Source organism: Scyliorhinus canicula, chromosome 4 (assembly GCF_902713615.1).
Source record: "Scyliorhinus canicula chromosome 4, sScyCan1.1, whole genome shotgun sequence".
Taxonomy (NCBI): domain Eukaryota; kingdom Metazoa; phylum Chordata; class Chondrichthyes; order Carcharhiniformes; family Scyliorhinidae; genus Scyliorhinus; species Scyliorhinus canicula.
The window spans coordinates 229,391,837-229,409,511 of NC_052149.1; the positions used below are offsets into that span (position 1 = coordinate 229,391,837).

A 17,675-nucleotide genomic window follows, 5' to 3' on the forward strand; every position below is an offset into this window, starting at 1 on the left:
AGGGATAAATATTGGTCCAGGATACCAAAGAGAACTCCCCGTTCCTCTTTTAATTAGTGCCGTGGGATCTTTTACATCACACACCATCCTGACTTGGAACTAAATGGCTGTTTCTTCACTGCCACTAGTCAAAATCCTGGAACTCCCCAATACCATTGTGGCTGTTTCACAATGCATGGACCTCAAAGGTTCAGGAAGGCAGCTCTCCACCCTTCTCTTGAGGGCAATTAAGGATGGGCAATAAATGCTGGCCTAGCCATGCGATATCCGCATCCCATTAACAAATAAAAAAAACAAAGTCCACCTGAGTTCAAGATTTTCACTACCTTTTGTGCAGCAAACGTTTCCTGAGTTAAGTCCAGAAAAGGACCAACACAGAAGTTTAATATTGTACCCTATTGTTCGGTACAATAGAGTACGAGAATAAGCTTGCAGAAACATAAAAACTGCCTGTGAAAGCTTCTATAGGTATGCGAAGAGGAAAGGTTTGTGAAGACAAATGTCTTGCAGTCAGAAACAGGGAAATTTGTAATGGGGAACAAATAAATGGCTGACCAACTAAATACATACTTTGGTTCTGTCTTCACAAAGGAGTCCTGTCTTCACAAAGGAGGACACAAATAAGATACCGTTTTGGTGTCCTTACCTGAGGAAGGATGTTCTTGCTCTAGAGAGAGTGCAGTGAAGGTTTCCCAGACTGATTCCTGGGATGGCGGGACTGACGTATGAGGAGAGATTGAGTCGGTTAGGATTGTATTCGCTGGAGTTCAGAAGAATGAAGGGAGATCTCACAGAAACCTATAAAATTCTGACAGGACTAAACAGAGTAGATACCAGCAGGATGTTCCTGATGGTGGGGGTGTCCACAACCAGGGGTCACACAGTCTGCGGATATGGGGTAGACCGTTTAGGTCAGAGATCAGGAGAAATTTCTTCCCGGAAAGGAGTTAAGGCCAAAACATTGTATGTTTCGAAGAAGCAGTTAGATACAGCACGGGGGCAGCAGGTGGCGCAGTGGTTAGCATTGCTGCCTCGTGGCGCTGAGGATCCAGGTTCTATCCCGGCCCTGGGTCATTGCCCGCGTGGAGTTTGCGCATTATCCCCGTTTCTGTGTGGGTCTAACCCCCACAACCCAAAAAGAGGTGCAGGGTAGGTAGACTGGCCACACTAATTTGCCCCTTAATTGAAAAATATATTGGGTAGTCGTAATTTTAAAAAAAAGATACAGCACTTGAATATGGTGGGGGGAGGGGGGGTGGTTGCGGGATCAGTCTATAGAGTTGGATAATCAGCCATGATAGCGAATGGTGGAGCAGGCTCAAAGGGCCAAATGGCCTCCTGCTCCTATTTTCTATGTTTCTAGTAACTTCCTCTATTCATAGATGTTGCCTGACCTCCTGGGAATTTACCACATTTTCTGCTCCTGAGGTCAACAATGTTCTTCATTTGTTTGCAATTTTAATGTATAAGTATTGAACATGCAGGTTAACTTTTCTGTACATTTGAAGTTGATGGATGTTACCATTGGGCTAAGTGGCAGCTTTGCTCAATGGGTAACTCTCTTGCTTCTTAAGTCAGAAGGTTGTTAGTTCAAGCAACAGACTAGAGTCTTGAGCAGTTGGCGCTCCCTGTGCAGAGCTGGGGTAGTGCCGTACCTATTACTCAGTGGCAGTCCTGAAGGATGAAATATTAAACCAAGGTCCTGTCTGCTGTTCAGGTGGGCCTGAAAGATTATTTGGCATTATATGAAGAAAAGCAGGGGAGTTGTTCCACTGCTCTGGCTAAGATCCAAACAATATATTGCAAAATTCAATTAACTAGTCATCAGCCTGTTACTGTTGGTAGGACCTTGCTGTGCATAAATGTGCTTTTCATTTTGCCTACCTAATAATGATGTGATGTGCCTTTATGGGATAGCAGCATCACATCACTCGAGGGGAAGTATGTCATATGATTCAACCTCTGTTCCACTTCAGCCTGTGAGCAGAACATAGCAGACACTGCCCTGCTCTGTTGCTGTCTTCAAGTTTTCTATTTATGTGTACATGTTCCTATGTGTCTAGTTTACATAAATGAACCCACAAAACGTTTACACAGTCCTTGATGATGATTGTTGCTTTTATCAACAACCGGGAGCCACGTGCGGTCCATCTGGGTTCTGAGTGCAGCCCATGAGACATTTTGTTGACCCTGACCCACACTCTGGGTTGCCACATTCCACTGATTTTTGTCCATGCATTTTTTTCCCCCAGCGGCATGACGGAAGTGATACGCACATAAAGCAAAAACAAGGGCAAGTGAAGTGAGATGCATGCTGATTGCACACAACTCTGAGAGCCATGAGCTCCCTCTGTGTACAAAGCATAAATATTTATTTTGTTTGTACCATTTATTTATGACCGTTCTATTAATATATAAATGATTAAGCATTTTCTATAACTAATGAAATATTCGGCGTGTTTTGAATGTATTCAACCTTGTTCATGGGGTCATTGTTAGTGGACAATCCTGATTTCAATCTTGCGGTCCACTGAGATGAAGGAGGGCCATTCATACGGCCCACTCATTAGCCTAGGTTGCCTATCACAGCTCTATACTATTATAAAAACACATCATGGTGTCAGCAGTGGTATAACGGAGTGGCAGCAAAATTATTATTTTTTTTATATACATTTAGAGTACCCAATTATCTTTTTTTCCCAATGAACGGCCAATTTAGCATGGCCAATCCACCTACCTTGCACATCTTTGGGTTGTGGGGGGTGAGACTCCACACCCGGGATTGAACCCGGGGCCTCGGCGCCGTGGTGCTAACCACTGTGCCACCGTCCCGCCACTAGTGGCAGCAAAATTAAGTATGACATACTTAACAGCTTTAGATTGTGCTCCAAGGCATAAGGCGACCTTCAACATTGTGGTCATCAGACTGCAATGGAGCTGCTCTGTCGGAGACTGTTGAAATCACAGCATGGAAACTGCGCAGAAAAGCTTTGAAGACATCAGCAGGGCTGTGTTTTTCTCACATGCTTAAGCGAAACCGAGGCAGGATCACATGGCACACTTCCTCGCTTGTGATGGTATGCTGCTGTAACTTAAAGACATATTACAATTAAAATTCTTTGCCTGAAGAAAGTTGCTAATTATCTGTTATTGACTAAGATTGACAATGTGCCAGCGCCAACATACTATCCCTGCAAATTCTAAAAAGACTTTAATTCACAGGCATGGAAAGTCATGGTGAAGCCAACTACTGCTCAACTGTGTGTAACAGTTTGCTTATTTTGTGTGCAGGATCCATAGTCCTGGAGTGCAAATACAATCGATCTTACTGGGCGTCACCGATGTTCTAAATTATGGAGATGAGGGTGGCATGGTGGTGCAGTGGTTAGCACTGCTGCCTCACGGCGCTGAGGACTCTGGTTCGATCCCGGCTTCGGGTCACACTCCATGTGAAGTTTGCACATTCTCCCTGCATCTGCGTGGGTCTCACCCCCCACAACCCAAAAAGATGTGCCAGGTAGGTGAATTGGCAATGCTAAATTGTCTCTTAATTGAAAAAAAAAGAGAATTGGATACTCTAAATTTATTTTTAATAAATTACGGAGACCAAAGACCCAGCAATCACCGGTCGACCGGCATGTAGTAACCATGCACTAATGACTAACAAAGAACTAGTCAGACCTCGTATGGTCGATCAATCATAGAAACTACTCCTATCACCTCAGTTCATGGCCTAACATGGAAATATTCAGAATGGTTCAACAAAATTGGCAGCTTCAAGGAAAGTCTTGTCAATTGATCTGGTACAATACAAATGCCAGCAGCTACAAAAAGAAATGATGAAACATTCCACACCACAGAAACTGTGGAAAGCATTATTGAAAGATGGCCTGATTCAATTCAGCATGTCCACAAGCAAATGAGACCATCTTGGCCTTAGTGGGATCAGTTACACATCTCCTGAGGAGTGATATCTGAAGGCAGGCAGGTGATCATACTGGACTCTTTATGAACTAATATTCTTTAACAGCTTCATCACTCGCACATGGGCACAGATCGGACAAGAAGACTCCTAAGAGAGGCAGTCTAATGGCTGGTTTAGCTCACAGGACTAATCGCTGGCTTTTAAAGCAGACCAAGCAGGCCAGCAGCACGGTTCGATTCCCGTACCAGCCTCCCCGGACAGGCGCCGGAATGTGGCGACTAGGGGCTTTTCACAGTAACTTCATTGAAGCCTACTCATGACAATAAGCGATTTTCATTTTCGGGTATGAATAATTACATCAAAGTCATTGTCAAGAGGTGTGAGGTATGTCAAAAGCATGGGCCTTGACAGCACAGACAACCACTGATTCCACATAAGTTCTTGTCCTTAGCCCAAAAGTCGCATCAGACTTCTTTTCATGTCCGTGGCAGTGACTACTTTACCAAGAACCCCATCATTCAACAATAGCACAATAGGTCAAGCACAACTATTGCGCACACTCTTAAGTGTTATTTTCAGTCTATTTGGTGTACCTAGAGAGATCATTATTGATCATGATTCGCAATTTATTGGTAATCCATTTAAGGATATGTGAGAGAAGTGGAATATTGATCACATTACTTCTCATTACCTTAAATCTAACAGCCTAGCTGAGCAAATGATTTGCACAGTGAAATCCCTAATTCTCGAATGTACACAGACCAAGCAAGATCTACACATAACCATTACAAAATCTGGGCATACCAGCAGATTACCTCTATGCTTCAGACACTCCTAGATCTATCGGTTCTATCCATTTATGTAATGGTAACTAAACATGAACATGTATTGTGAATAGTTATACTTCTTTGGAGGGTGGGGGGGGCGGAGGAAAGAAGTATCTTTAAAAAGAAAGAGGGATGTTGTAACATGTTATTCAGGTTCGTGACCTTATGAATGCTTTTCTCTTTTTGACAAAGCTCACGTGATCCCTCGTTATCCAAGGTTCCCAAAACTTATCATACTTATCCTTCATCCTCAGAAGAACATACCGGTCCTGAATTCTAATCAACTTAATGTTTGAAAGACTCGGAAGAGACTTTATGCTACATCTGTTTCTCAGGTGGATGTAAACGGTCCTATGTCACTATTCAAGGAAGAGCAGAAACATTGTCCCCCGTATGTATCTGAGGCCAATGTCTCTCCTCGAATCACCAACAAAAATAGACTAACTGCCTTTCATCTCATAGGTAGAAGTGGAACAGCCTGAAAGTGTACACACAATGTTTTATTGATCAGTGATGACTCATTTTTGCTCCTTCTGATATTTTTATTTTCTCAGGAGATGTGGTAGATATTTATCAACGGGAGTTTCTGGCACTTCGCGACAGACTGCATGCAGCTGAGCAAGAGAACCTCAAACGCTCGAAAGAACTGAACCTTGTCTTGGATGAGATAAAACGAGCTATTGCTGAGAAACAAACATTGAAGGATTTCAACAGGACCTGGAGTAATTTGTCAGGTACCTTCCATCATACATTGGATCTACTCTGCATTGGACAATGTGCCTGCTATTTATGTAGAACCTTTAATGTAGGAAAAACATCCTGAGGTGTTTCCCATGAGTAATACTGAGATAAAATTTGCTAGTGAGCCATGTGAGGAGATATTGGAACATGTGATCAAAGGTTGAATTAGAGGTAGGTTTAAGGATCGTCTAAGAAGAGAGAGAGGCTCATGCTTGGCTGGCGATCGGCAGCACCACCCAAAGCTGACTGGTTATCCGACCTGTCAGAATTCCTCCAATGGGTCAGAAGAAGGCTTCCACAAGAGGTGGAAAACATTCACCAACTTGTTCCAAGACCTGCTCGTAGACAGCAACCAATAGAGTGGGGGAAGGGGGTTAGAGGTACAGGCAAGCCACAAAACGCAAAGCGGAGGGGGAAAATCCACATGGGCGACCACAGGATACGGCACAGTCGTGGTGGACAGGCCCTAAAGCAAGAGGAAAAAATAAGGACAACACCAGCATACACGCCAGGGCCAACGTCACTAGCCCAGAGAAAGACAAAGAGGCGGCTAAGTTTTAAGCAGGGATATCTAGAAGTCGGAGCTAAAAGGACTGAAGGTGCAACCACTAATGATGAAGGAATAGAAATTGGAGTGCGTGAGAGGCTAGGGTTGGCGGAACGTAGATCTCAAAATGAGGGGATATTAAATCGAGGTTCAGGATTTTAAATTCCAGGAGTTACCAGAATCAAAATCAGTGTAAGCCATTGAGCACAGGATGGTGAGCAAAGGGTTATAGACAGCAACTGAAGGAGTGAGTGGGTTACTGGATGGTAATTATGTTTAAAGAGCTCTAGTAACTTGCCCCTGCTGCAGGGATGTTGGCACTTCATTTATTGTTCAGTGTGGTGTCGACATGTTCTGCTAAAGAAAAAGTAAAAGAAAAATTTTCCAGATCTTAATACATGCAGGCGTATGCTTTTCTTTGAAAAACAGTTTTTGGGATTCAGTAAGGCCAAAGAACCCAAAGCATTGTGTCCGTCAGTTATGGTGTCCTGTTTCAGCGACATAGCAATACCTTTCAACCTCTTTAGATTGAGTACGAAATTGTTCGTAACTGTAAAAGGCTATTAGCCTCAAAGAGTCGAGCACTTTCTCCTCATGTTCACATTCCAGCTAGTCTAATATAAATGTAAATGGAAACAAGAATAGGTTCTCTGCAGAGGGTGAGTTTTAGCCCACCGGCTAAATTGTGTCACAAGCTTGTTTTATCTCAACTGTTCAATGATCTTCCTTGTTAATTTATTCCATTCTATTACCCACTCGGTGGAAATAGTTTCAGTTGACTTCATTGAATCACATACTTGTAAGCAAATAGCATAAACAATTCTGCTGACTGTGTTCCATAACATTTAAAAGTAAACTAGAAAAGTTTGACAAAAAAACAGCATTTCTTTGATGGAAACTTATCCTGACTTGAAACTCTGTTGAATTTTTTTGAATTTTTGAATGGGGTGTGGGTATCGCTGGCTAGGCCAGCATTTATTGCCTATCACTAGTTGCCCTTGGACTGAGCAGCTTGCTGGGCCATCTCAGAGGGAATTTAAGCATCAACCACATTGCTATGGATCTGGAGTCACATGTAGGCCAGACCACGCAAGGACAGGAATGATTCTTCTCTAAAGGACGTTAGTGAACCAGATGGGTTTTTACCGCAATCGACATTGGTTTCATGACTATCATTCGACTTTTAATTCCAGGTTCTTATTGAACTCAAATCCCACCATCTGCCGTGATGAGATTTGAACCCAGGCTGCTGGATTACTAGTCCGGTGACAATACCAGTACGCCACTGCCTCCTCTAAATCATGAGAACTAGGAGCAGGGTTGGGCATCTGGCCCTTCGAGCCTGCTCCGCCAGTCAATGAGATCATGGCTGATCTTTTGTGGACTCAGCTTCACTTTCCGACCGGACACCATAACCCTTAATCCCTTTATTCTTTGAAAAACAATCTATCTTTATCTTGAAAACATTTAATGAAGGAGCCTCAACTGCTTCATTGGGCAGGGAATTCCATAGATTCGCAACCCTTTGGGTGAAGACGTTCCTCTTAAACTCAGTCCTAAATCTACTTGCCCTTATTTTGAGGCTATGCCCACTAGTTCTGCTTTCACCCAACCTCCCCGCATCTATCCTATCTATTCCTGCCATAATTTTATATATTCTATAAGATCCCCCCCGCATCTTTCTAAATTCCAACGAGTACAGTCCCACTCCACTCAACCTCTCCTCATAATCCAACCCCCTCAACTCTGGGATTAACCTAGTGAATCCAATGGTAAAACTGTTGATGGGGGTGATGGGGAAAGAGTTTGATTTCAGGAATTGCCTCTTAGACTGCAAGTGTATTTTTCCTTTGGTTCCAGTAAAGTCACGATAGGTGATGGGGTAACTCAATTGGCATTGGGATATTGACCCATGGTCCAGGGATGACCTGAACTGCAATAGAGAAATATGAACGTAAATATGAATATGTTCTCTGTAGTGGGAGCGATTTAGCCCATCAGCTAAAACCAACGCACCTAATGATTCTGTATGCTCTGAAAACCTTTGAAGCGCCTTGTAGTTTCCTCTCACTGCTGGAAACCTGGACCTATGGAACTTCTTGATGTGTGATTCTTTATGCCTTAATCTCTGGAATTCTTTGCCTAAGCCTCTCCACCCCGTTTTACTCCTTTTAAAAAAAATTCTCCTTTAGACCTACCTCGTTAATCAAACTTTTGGTCACCTGTCCTAATATCACCATCTTTGTTCAATGTCAGTTTTATGCTCCTGTACCTACAAACATACGGACAGAGCTGAAGTAGGCCATTTAGCCCCTCGAACCTGCTCTGCCACTAAATAAAATCATGCAGATCAAACCTGCATCCCGTGTACTCCAATAAACTATCACCACCTTACTTACCATGAATCTATCCAGCTCTGCCTTTAAAATATTCAAAGACTCTGCTTCCACCACCTTTCCAGGAAGAGAGTTCCAAAGAATGACCCCCCCTGAGTGAAATCATTTTGCCTCATCTCCATTTGAAATGGGTGACGCCTTTTTTAAACATGTGACCATAGTTCTCGCACAAGAAGAAACATCTTCTCCACGATCACACTGTTAATATCCCTCAGGATCTTTTATGTTTCAGTCAAGTCATCTCTTGTTCTTCTAAACTCCCAACGCTACAAGCCTCGCCTCTCAAACCTTTCTTCAAAAGACAACCCTCCCATTCCAGGTAATCGGTTTTTGTAAACCTTCCTGAACTGCTTCCAACACATTAATATTTTTTGTTAAATAAGGTGGCCAATACTGTACACAGCACTTCAAATATAGCTCACTCGGCTAAATCGCTGGCTTTTAAAGCAGACCAAGCAGGCCAGCAGCACGGTTCAATTCCCGTACCAGCCTCCTGGACAGGCGCCGGAATGTGGCGACTAGGGGCTTTTCACAGTAACTTCATTGAAGCCTACTGGGGACAATAAGCGATTTTCATTTTAATTTCATTTCTTTTCATTTTCATTTCATTTCATCAATGCCCTGTACAATTGAACAGGGCATTACCCCCCTACGAACCTCCCTACTTTTGAATTACATTCCCCTCACAATAAAGGATAACATCCTATTAGCTTTCCCAATTACTTGCTATACCTGCATTCTGTCCTTTTTGTGATTCCTGCATCAGGGCACCCAGATCCCTCTGCATTTCAGATCTCGGTACCATTATTCTCTAATTTAGATAAAAAGCTTATTTTTTTATTCTTCCTGTCAAAATAGGGAATTTCACATTTTCCCACATTATAGTCCATTTACTAGATCTTTGCCCACTTATATCTATATTTTTTGTTGCCTCCCTGTGTCCTCTTCACAACTTATTTCTTACCTATCTTTATGTCATCAGCAAATTTGACAACCATTCCTTCAATCCCTTCATCTGAGCCATTTTCATATAAATTGTAAACAGTTGAGGTCCCAGCACTGATCCCTTTGTCACACCACTCGTTACATCTTTCTAACCTGACTGACCCATTTCTGCCTGCTCGCTACTTGCTGTTAGTCAGCCAATCTTCTATTCTGGCCAATATGTTACCTCCTATACCATGAGCTATTATTTTCCGCAACAACCTTTGATATGGCACTTTATTAAATGCCTTCTGGAAATCTTAGTATAGTACATCCATCTGTTCCCCTTTATCGACAGCACATGTTACTTCCTCAAAGCACTCCAATAAGTTGGTTAAACATGATTTCACAAAACCATGTTGACTGTGCATGGATTGCCATGAATTTATACAAATGCCCTGATATAACTTATTTAATAATAGCTTCTAAAATTTTCCCTATGGCAGATGTTAAACTAACTGGCCTGTACTTTCCTGCTTTCTGTCTTCTGTGAAAATTCCCTAGTCGCCACATTCCGGTGCCTGTTCGGGGACACTGAGGGAGAATTCAGAATGTCCAATTGACCGAGCAGCACGTCTTTCGGGACTTGTGGGAGGACCCGAACACTAGGAGGAAACCCACTCAGACACGGGGAGAACGTGCAGACTCCACACAGTGACCCAAGCTGGGAATTGAACTCGGGGGCCCCTGGCACTGTGAAGCAACAGTGCTAACCACTGTGCTATCGTGCCTCCCGGGTGGGCCCGATAAGTTCAACGAACCCTGGATGTTAAGAGATATATAGCCTTGGATAAGGAAAAAAAGGGAGGCTTATGGCTGAATCAAGGGTCTCAAAACAGTGGATGCCCTTGAGTATATAAAGTGCAGGAGGTACTTTAAAAAATAAATTAGGAGAGGGAAGAGAGAGCATGAAAATACACTGGCGGGCAAAATAACGAAAAATCCCACCGTGTTTTATAAATTTATCGATGGTAACCAGGGAAAAAATAGGGCCCATTAGGGACTAAAGTGGCAATCTAATAATAATAATAATCTTTATTAGTGTCGCAAGTAGGCTTACAATCTGTGTGTGGAGCCAGAAGACTTAGACGAAGTATTAAATGAACATTTTGCATCTGTGTTCATGACTGAGAAGGATGATGTAGGTACAGAAAGTAGGGGCAGGAACAGCGATTATAATTGAACAGTCTATCATTAAGAGGGAGGAGGTTTTAGCGGGCTTAAAAATGGATAAATCCCCAGGCCCAGGTGAGATGTATCCGAAGCTGTTGTGTGATGCAAGGGAGGAGATTGCAGGGGCTCTAGCGCTAATTTTCAAATTCTGCTGACCATAGGAGAGGTTCTAGAGGACTGGAGGACAGTTAATGTGGTACCATTATTCAAGTGGGAAATAGGGAAAACCCAAGTAATTACAGTCCAGTGAGTCTAACATCAGTGGTAGGGAAATTATTGGAAAAAATTTTGAGGGACAGAATTAATTTCCACTTGGAGAGGCAAGGGTAGTCAGCATGTTAGGAAAAGATCGTGTCTAACAAATTTCATTGAATTTTCGAGGTGGTGAATAGATATGTAGATGAGGGAACTTTTGGAGTACCCAATATTTTCCAATTAAGGGCAATTTAGCACTGACCCATCTACCTACCCTGTGCAACTTTGGGTTTGTGGGGGTGGGACCCACGCAGACACGGGGGAATGTGCAAACTCCACACTGACTGGGGGCCGGGATCAAACCTGGGTTTTCAATGCCGTGATGCAGCAGTGATTACCACTGAGAAGGATGATGTAGGTACATAAAGTAGGGGCAGGAACAGGGGGCCGGGATCGAACCTGGGTCCTCGACACAGTGAGGCAGCAGCGCTTACCACTTTGCAACTATGCTGAGGGAAGTGCAGTTGATGTAGTCTACATGGACTTCAGCAAAGCTTTTGATAAGATCCCGCATGAGAGACTGATCAAGGAGGTAAGGCCCCATAGGATCCAAAGCAATTGACTTTTTGGAAAGATGTATATGCATTGGATGGAGTTCAGAGAAGGTTTACTACATTAAACCAGAAATAGACGGTTATGTTATGAGGAAAGATAGGACAGATTAGGCTTGTAATCACTGGATCTTAGAAGAGTAAGAGGCGACTTGATTGAAACCTTTAGCATCCTGAGGGTTCTTGAGTGGATATGGAGAGGATATTTCCTTTTTTGCAAGAATCTAGAAACGGGGGTCACTGTTTAAAAATAAGAGATTGCACGTTTACGCCCGAGATGAGGACAATTGTTTTCTCTCGAGAGGGTCATGAGTCATGAGTCTTTGTTTCCACTGTGTTTTGAGGGAGAGAGTGTCAAAAGTTTTTTTTTTTTACAGCCGAGCTAGATAAATTCTTGATTGACGAGGGGTGAAAGATTATCGTGAGTAGACCAGAATGTGGGGTTGAGGTTGCAACCGGATTAGTCATGATCTTATTGAATGGTGGAGCAGGCTTGAGGGGTCAAGTAGCTTGCTCCTGCTTCTGATTCATGCATTCGCTCAGGGTGATAACAGGAAGCGCTTCAAAGAATAGTTGAAATCTTGAATGTATTTCTGTAAAAGCTGTTGAGTCTGTGGGTCAATTGCAAATTTTAAAACAGATCAATGCATGTGTGATAGGCAGTGATATTAAGTGTAATGATTCAGATCAACTGTGATCTAATGGGACTGTGGAGCAGGCGTGAGGGCTGAATGGCCTGCATCTGTTCACATGTTTGCAGGAAGTTGCTCTAATCTAGACCGTTTCTTGAAATGAGTTCCCATTTACAATCTCGTTCCCAATTTTGTTTTGTTTCTACTTTTATTGTTTCTTCAATTGTCACTATTTATTCTCTTTACCTTAGATGAAACCAAGCTCAAACTGTGGAACATCACCATCAGTAAGAATGTACTTCAGCTGCCAAGCATCTTCCATCATCTCCCGCATCTGCTTGCCAGAGAAGACAGTTTTCAGCCATCTGTCTACCTGGGACAGAGGCGAACTGGAGGTAAGAAAGAAACCAACTGATGCAAAAACATACAAGTTTTTTTAAAATCATAATTTCAAAACTTTTTATTGAAGCCCAGTTGATAATTAGACATGCAAAAAATTAAAATATATTAAGTCGTTCAAACATGCACCAAAGCTCTGCTGCCCATATCCTAATTTGTAGCAAAACTCATTCCCCTGTGGCGCCTGCGTTCGCTGACCTGCATTAACTCCCGTATGTGGCAATGGCTTAATTATGCAATTCTCACCTACAAAATACTGCGGATGTTGGATATCTGAAATAAAGAAAGAAAATGCTGGAAAACCTCAGCAGGTCTGGCAGCATCTGTGTAGAGAGAAATAGTTAATGTTTCCAGTCCATATGACTTTTCTATAGATTTGAAGAGGGCTAGAAATGTGATGAATTATATCGATGGAGAGGCTGGTGGAAGAGGTGGGGCAGAAGAGAAGGATAGGGATAAGTCAGAGCAAAGGAGAGATGGGTGTCATGGACATGACAGAAAGGGGTATTTTAATAGCGCCATTAAGGATTGAAGGTAAATGGTAAGATAGCAGAATGTGTTAATAGGAGAATAATGGTCTGGCAGCAGGGTGGCGCAGTGGTTAGCATTGCTGCCTCACAATGACGAGGTCCCAGGTTCGATCCCCGGCCAGGGTACTGGCTACACTAAATTGCCACTTTATTCGAAAAAATGAATTGGATACTTGATTTTTATTTAAAAAAAGAAATTCATAGAAGAATCAAGGTCACTGCTCAATAGGACCAAAAATGAATAACAAGGGGCAAGTGGCTATGTGGGTGAGGGAGGGGTGGGACTGTGTTGGGGCAAACCAAGGGAACCAGGCAACCAAAAAACAAAGTGGGGGGCCAAGATGGAGGGGAAAGTTCACAGTCTAAAGTTGTTCACTCAATGTTGAGTCCAGAAGGCTGTAACATGCCGAATCGGAAGATGAGGTGTGGTTCTTCCAGTTTACGTTGCGCATCACTGGAGGCAGCAGGCAGAGGACAGACATGAGCACGAGAGCAAAGATGCTGGCTGAAATACTCTAGCCTCCCTGTAGCATGCTTATCGGTGGCGGGAGGTGGCCCGCTATCGGCTGACGGTGATCTTCTGTTCCCACTGCTGTCAATTTCCCATTGATCCACCCCACGCCGCTGGGAAGCTGATGGCAGAGGCACGCTGATGGCAGGACCTGACAATCCCACCGGCGTGAACTGCCGGAAGATTGTGCCTGCTGAATTGAAACGGCAAGGGACCAGAAGGTTGAAATTATGCTTGCGGATGGAGCGAAGCTGTTCCACAAACTGCTAACCTAGTCTATATTTAGTCTTCCCAGTGTAGAGAACACATTTGGGAGCAGCAAATACAATAGACCAAGTTGAAGGAGGTGCAAGTGAAATGCTGCATCACCGGAAAGGTGTGTTTGGGTCCTTGAACAGTGAGGAGCTGAAGGGGAAGGTGTACCTTCTGCAAATGCATGGAAAAATGGTAGAGGATGATCCTTTGAATGTAGAGGCTGGTGGCATGAAAACTGAGGACACAAGGACCTGTCGTGGTTCTGGGAGGGAGGGTAATGGGCGAGGGCAGAGGTATGGGAGATGTGTTGGACATGGTTAAATACCCTATCAACCATAATGGCGGCGGGGGGGGGAAGAGAGAAGAGAGTCGGCGGTCTTGTTATGCATATCAGTGATCAGTCTTATTGCCTGAAATGAAGATAGAGAAGTTAAGGAAGAAAGGGAAGGGAAGTGTAGGCGATAGACTAATTGAAGTTCATAGAGGGGTGGAAATTGGAGGTAAAATCAATAAATTTTTCCAAGTCTAGACGAGAGCATGAAGTGGCACTGACATAGTTATTAATGTAATGGAGGTAGAGTTATGGGAGAGTGCCCAAGTAAGGCACTTGATTGCCTTAAAAGGGGAGACAGAAGTTTATAATGGGTGAGCACCACGGTAGTGGCCAGCACGGTAGCATGGTGGTTAGCATAAATGCTTCACAGCTCCAGGGTTCCAGGTTCGGTTCCCGGCTGGGTCACTGTCTGTGCAGAGTCTGCACGTCCTCCCCGTGTGTGCGTGGGTTTCCTCCGGGTGCTCCGGTTTCCTCCCACAGTCCAAAGATGTGCGGGTTAGGTGGATTGGCCATGATAAATTGCCCGTAGTGTCCTAAAAAAAGTAAGGTTAAGGGGGGGTTGTTGGGTTACGGGTATAGAGTGGATACGTGGGTTTGAGTAGGGTGATCATTGCTCGGCACAACATCGAGGGCCGAAGGGCCTGTTCTGTGCTGTACTGTTCAATGTTCTAAGGCTGGAAATGATCACCTTTGTTTTTCAAGTTCCTCGATGGCCTCAGCCCTCCCAATCTCATTGATCTTCTTTCAACCTTACAACTTAACGAGATCTCAATGTTTCTCCCATTCTGGCCCCTTCCACATTAAAAAAAAATTTTAAGTGCCCATTTCGTTTTCCAATTAAGGGCCAATTTATCGTAGCCAATCTACCTACCCTGCACACCCTTGGGTTGTGGGGGTGAGACTCACGCAGGCACGGGGAGAATGTGCAAACTCCACACGCGCAGTGACCCGGGGCCGGGACCTAACCCGGATCCTCAGCGCTGTGAGGCAGCAGTGCTAACCACTGCGCCACCATGCTGTCCTTCCTTCCACATATTTAATCGCACCACCATTGGCAGGCGTGCTTTCAGCTGCTCAGGCCCTCCGCTCTGGAACTTCACCCATTATAAACCTCTGTCCCCCCTTTTAAGGCAATCATTAAAACCTACATTTTTAACCAAGTTTTGACCAACTGTTGTTGCAATATGTCCTTTTGTGGCTTGGTGCAAAACACCTTGAGAAGATCTACTTTTAAAGATGCTGCATAGATGCAAACTGATGGCAGCGGACAGCTATGCTTCTGAGTGGGCTTTTAACCTTTTCTCTTGTCTTGAGCATGATTGGGATGATGAATCTATCATTTTCAAATGTTTTCATCAATTGCTCTAGTGGGTTCCTACGACTCTTGTTTTGTTGCCTTTTTTCCCCCAAAATTAAATCTTTCACTAAATCTTCTCGTAGCTTTCCTCTTCCAAAAATCAAAATTCCGTGAGGTTCATGAGCATTCGTGATTGTTCTTCGGTAGAAAAACAGTGATCATTCTTTTCACTCGTAGTACAAGTAGCAAGGAATTCAAACCGGTTTTCTTTTAATCCATTCGCATGTTTTTCCATTTTCTTTGTCCTTTTGGTCCAGTTGTCTCTTTTTTTTTATTGGTTTATCGGATGTGGGCAGGAGTTGCCCGAGATCCTGCTTGTTAATGGATTTTCTGTTTTGGATGCTGGCGATGGCATTAGTTCCTCTGGAAGAGTACAGTCAGAAACTGTCAAAAGCTTTCTTTTTCAGCTTGTATTTCTCGAGATATCCAAGGGGCTCTAGATTTGGCAGTACCATACTTTCCTCCCACAGGTCATGCTCTGGGAGCCATGACCAATATTCAAAAAAAAAAACCCTGCTGTCCATAAGGAGACCAATACATTAGAAAGCCTGGAGGAGTTAAGAAAACACAGGGGGTGAAGTAAAAAAACAAAATCAGGAAAACAAAGAGAGGACATGAAAGAATGTGGCCGGTAAAATCAAGAGCAAGAAGATAACAACGAAAAGCGTAGTTAGTGCTTATCAGGGAGATGTACAAACTATCTTGTACGTTAATGCAGAGCATGTGGACATGGTTCTTAATGAGTACTTTGCCTTCACAAAGGAGATGGATGATGCAGACATTCTAGTTATAGAGGAGAAGCTTGAAAGGGATACAATAAGAAAAACAAGAGAAGAAATACTGCAGCGACTGACATCCTTGAAGGTGGCAAAGTCACCAGTGTCAGATGGATTGTACCCCAGGCTGTTAAAGGACGCCAGGAAGGAAACGACAAATGCACGGCGGGTCCTTTTTCAATCCTCACTAGATACAGACGAGGTACCAGAGGATTGGAGTTCTGCGAATGTTTTACTGTCGTTTGAAGAGGCTGTGAGGGATAGGACAAATAATTATAGACCACTCAGTCTGACTGGTGACTTCGGAGGTGGTAAAATTATTATAATCAATTCTGAGAGCCAAGATAAACTGTCGCTTCACAAGGCAAGGATTAATCAGGAATAGTCAGCATGGTTTTGTTAAGGGAAGGTCATGCTGTACTAACTTAATTGATTTTTTGAGTAACAAGGAGGATTGATGAGAATAGTGCAGTGGATGTTATCTTCATAGAATTTATCATAGAATTTTACAGTGCAGAAGGAGGCCATTTGGCCCATCGAGTCTGCACCGGCTGTTGGAAAGAGCACCCTACCCAAGGTCCACACCTCCACCCTATCCCCATAACCCAGTAACCCCACCCAACACTAAGGGCAATTTTGGATACTAAGGGTAATTTAGCATGACCAATCCACCTAACCTGCACATCTTTGGACTGTGGGAGGAAACCGGAGCACCCAGAGGAAACCTACGCACATACTGGGAGAATGTGCAGACTCCGCACAGACAGTGACCCAAGCCGGGAATTGAACCTGGGACCCTGGAGCTGTGAAGCAATTGTGCTAACCACAATGCTTAAGGAAGGTGTCGCATGGCAGACTGGTCAGAAAAGTAAAAGTCCATAGGATACATGGGAATATGGCAGATTGGATCCAAAATTGGCTCAGTAACAGGAAATAAAGAGTAATGATCGACAGATGTCTTGACGAATGGAAAGTGGTTTCCAGTGGTGTTCCACAGGGCTCAGTGTTGTGTTTGTTGTATACATTAATGATTTGGACTTAAATGTGGGCGACATGATTGAAAAACTTGCAGACGACATAAAAATTGGCATTGGCTGTGTAGCTGATCATGAAGAGGATAGCTGTAGACTCCAGAATGATATCAATATTGTGGTTGAGTGGGTAGAAAAGTGGTAAATAGAATTCAATCTGGGAAACTGTGAGGTAACGCATTTTGGGAGGGCAAACAAAGCAACAAAATTCTCAATATACAGGAGAATAATGAGCAGAATAGAGGAAGTAAAAGACCTTGGCATGCATATCCACAGATCCTTGAAGGGGATTCAGGGGTTATGGGGAAAAGGCAGGAGAATGGGGATGAGAAACATATCAGCCATGATTGAATGGAGGAGCAGACTCGATGGGCGCCGAGTGGCCTAATTCTGCTTCTGTGTCTTATATGGTAGATAAGGTGGTAAAGAAGGTATATGGAATATTTTCCTT

At 43.5% G+C, this 17,675-nt stretch overlaps 1 protein-coding gene across 1 annotated transcript in view; it reads left to right on the forward strand.

Moving 5' to 3' along the window:
• mgat4b (alpha-1,3-mannosyl-glycoprotein 4-beta-N-acetylglucosaminyltransferase B) overlaps positions 1–17,675 on the forward strand; it is a 366,555-nt gene that overhangs the window by 159,904 nt on the left and 188,976 nt on the right. The window contains exons 2-3 of the mRNA XM_038796210.1: positions 5,307–5,486; positions 12,283–12,426. Of these exons, the coding sequence (XP_038652138.1) occupies positions 5,307–5,486; positions 12,283–12,426 (324 nt within the window). The remainder of the gene's footprint in view (positions 1–5,306; positions 5,487–12,282; positions 12,427–17,675) is intronic.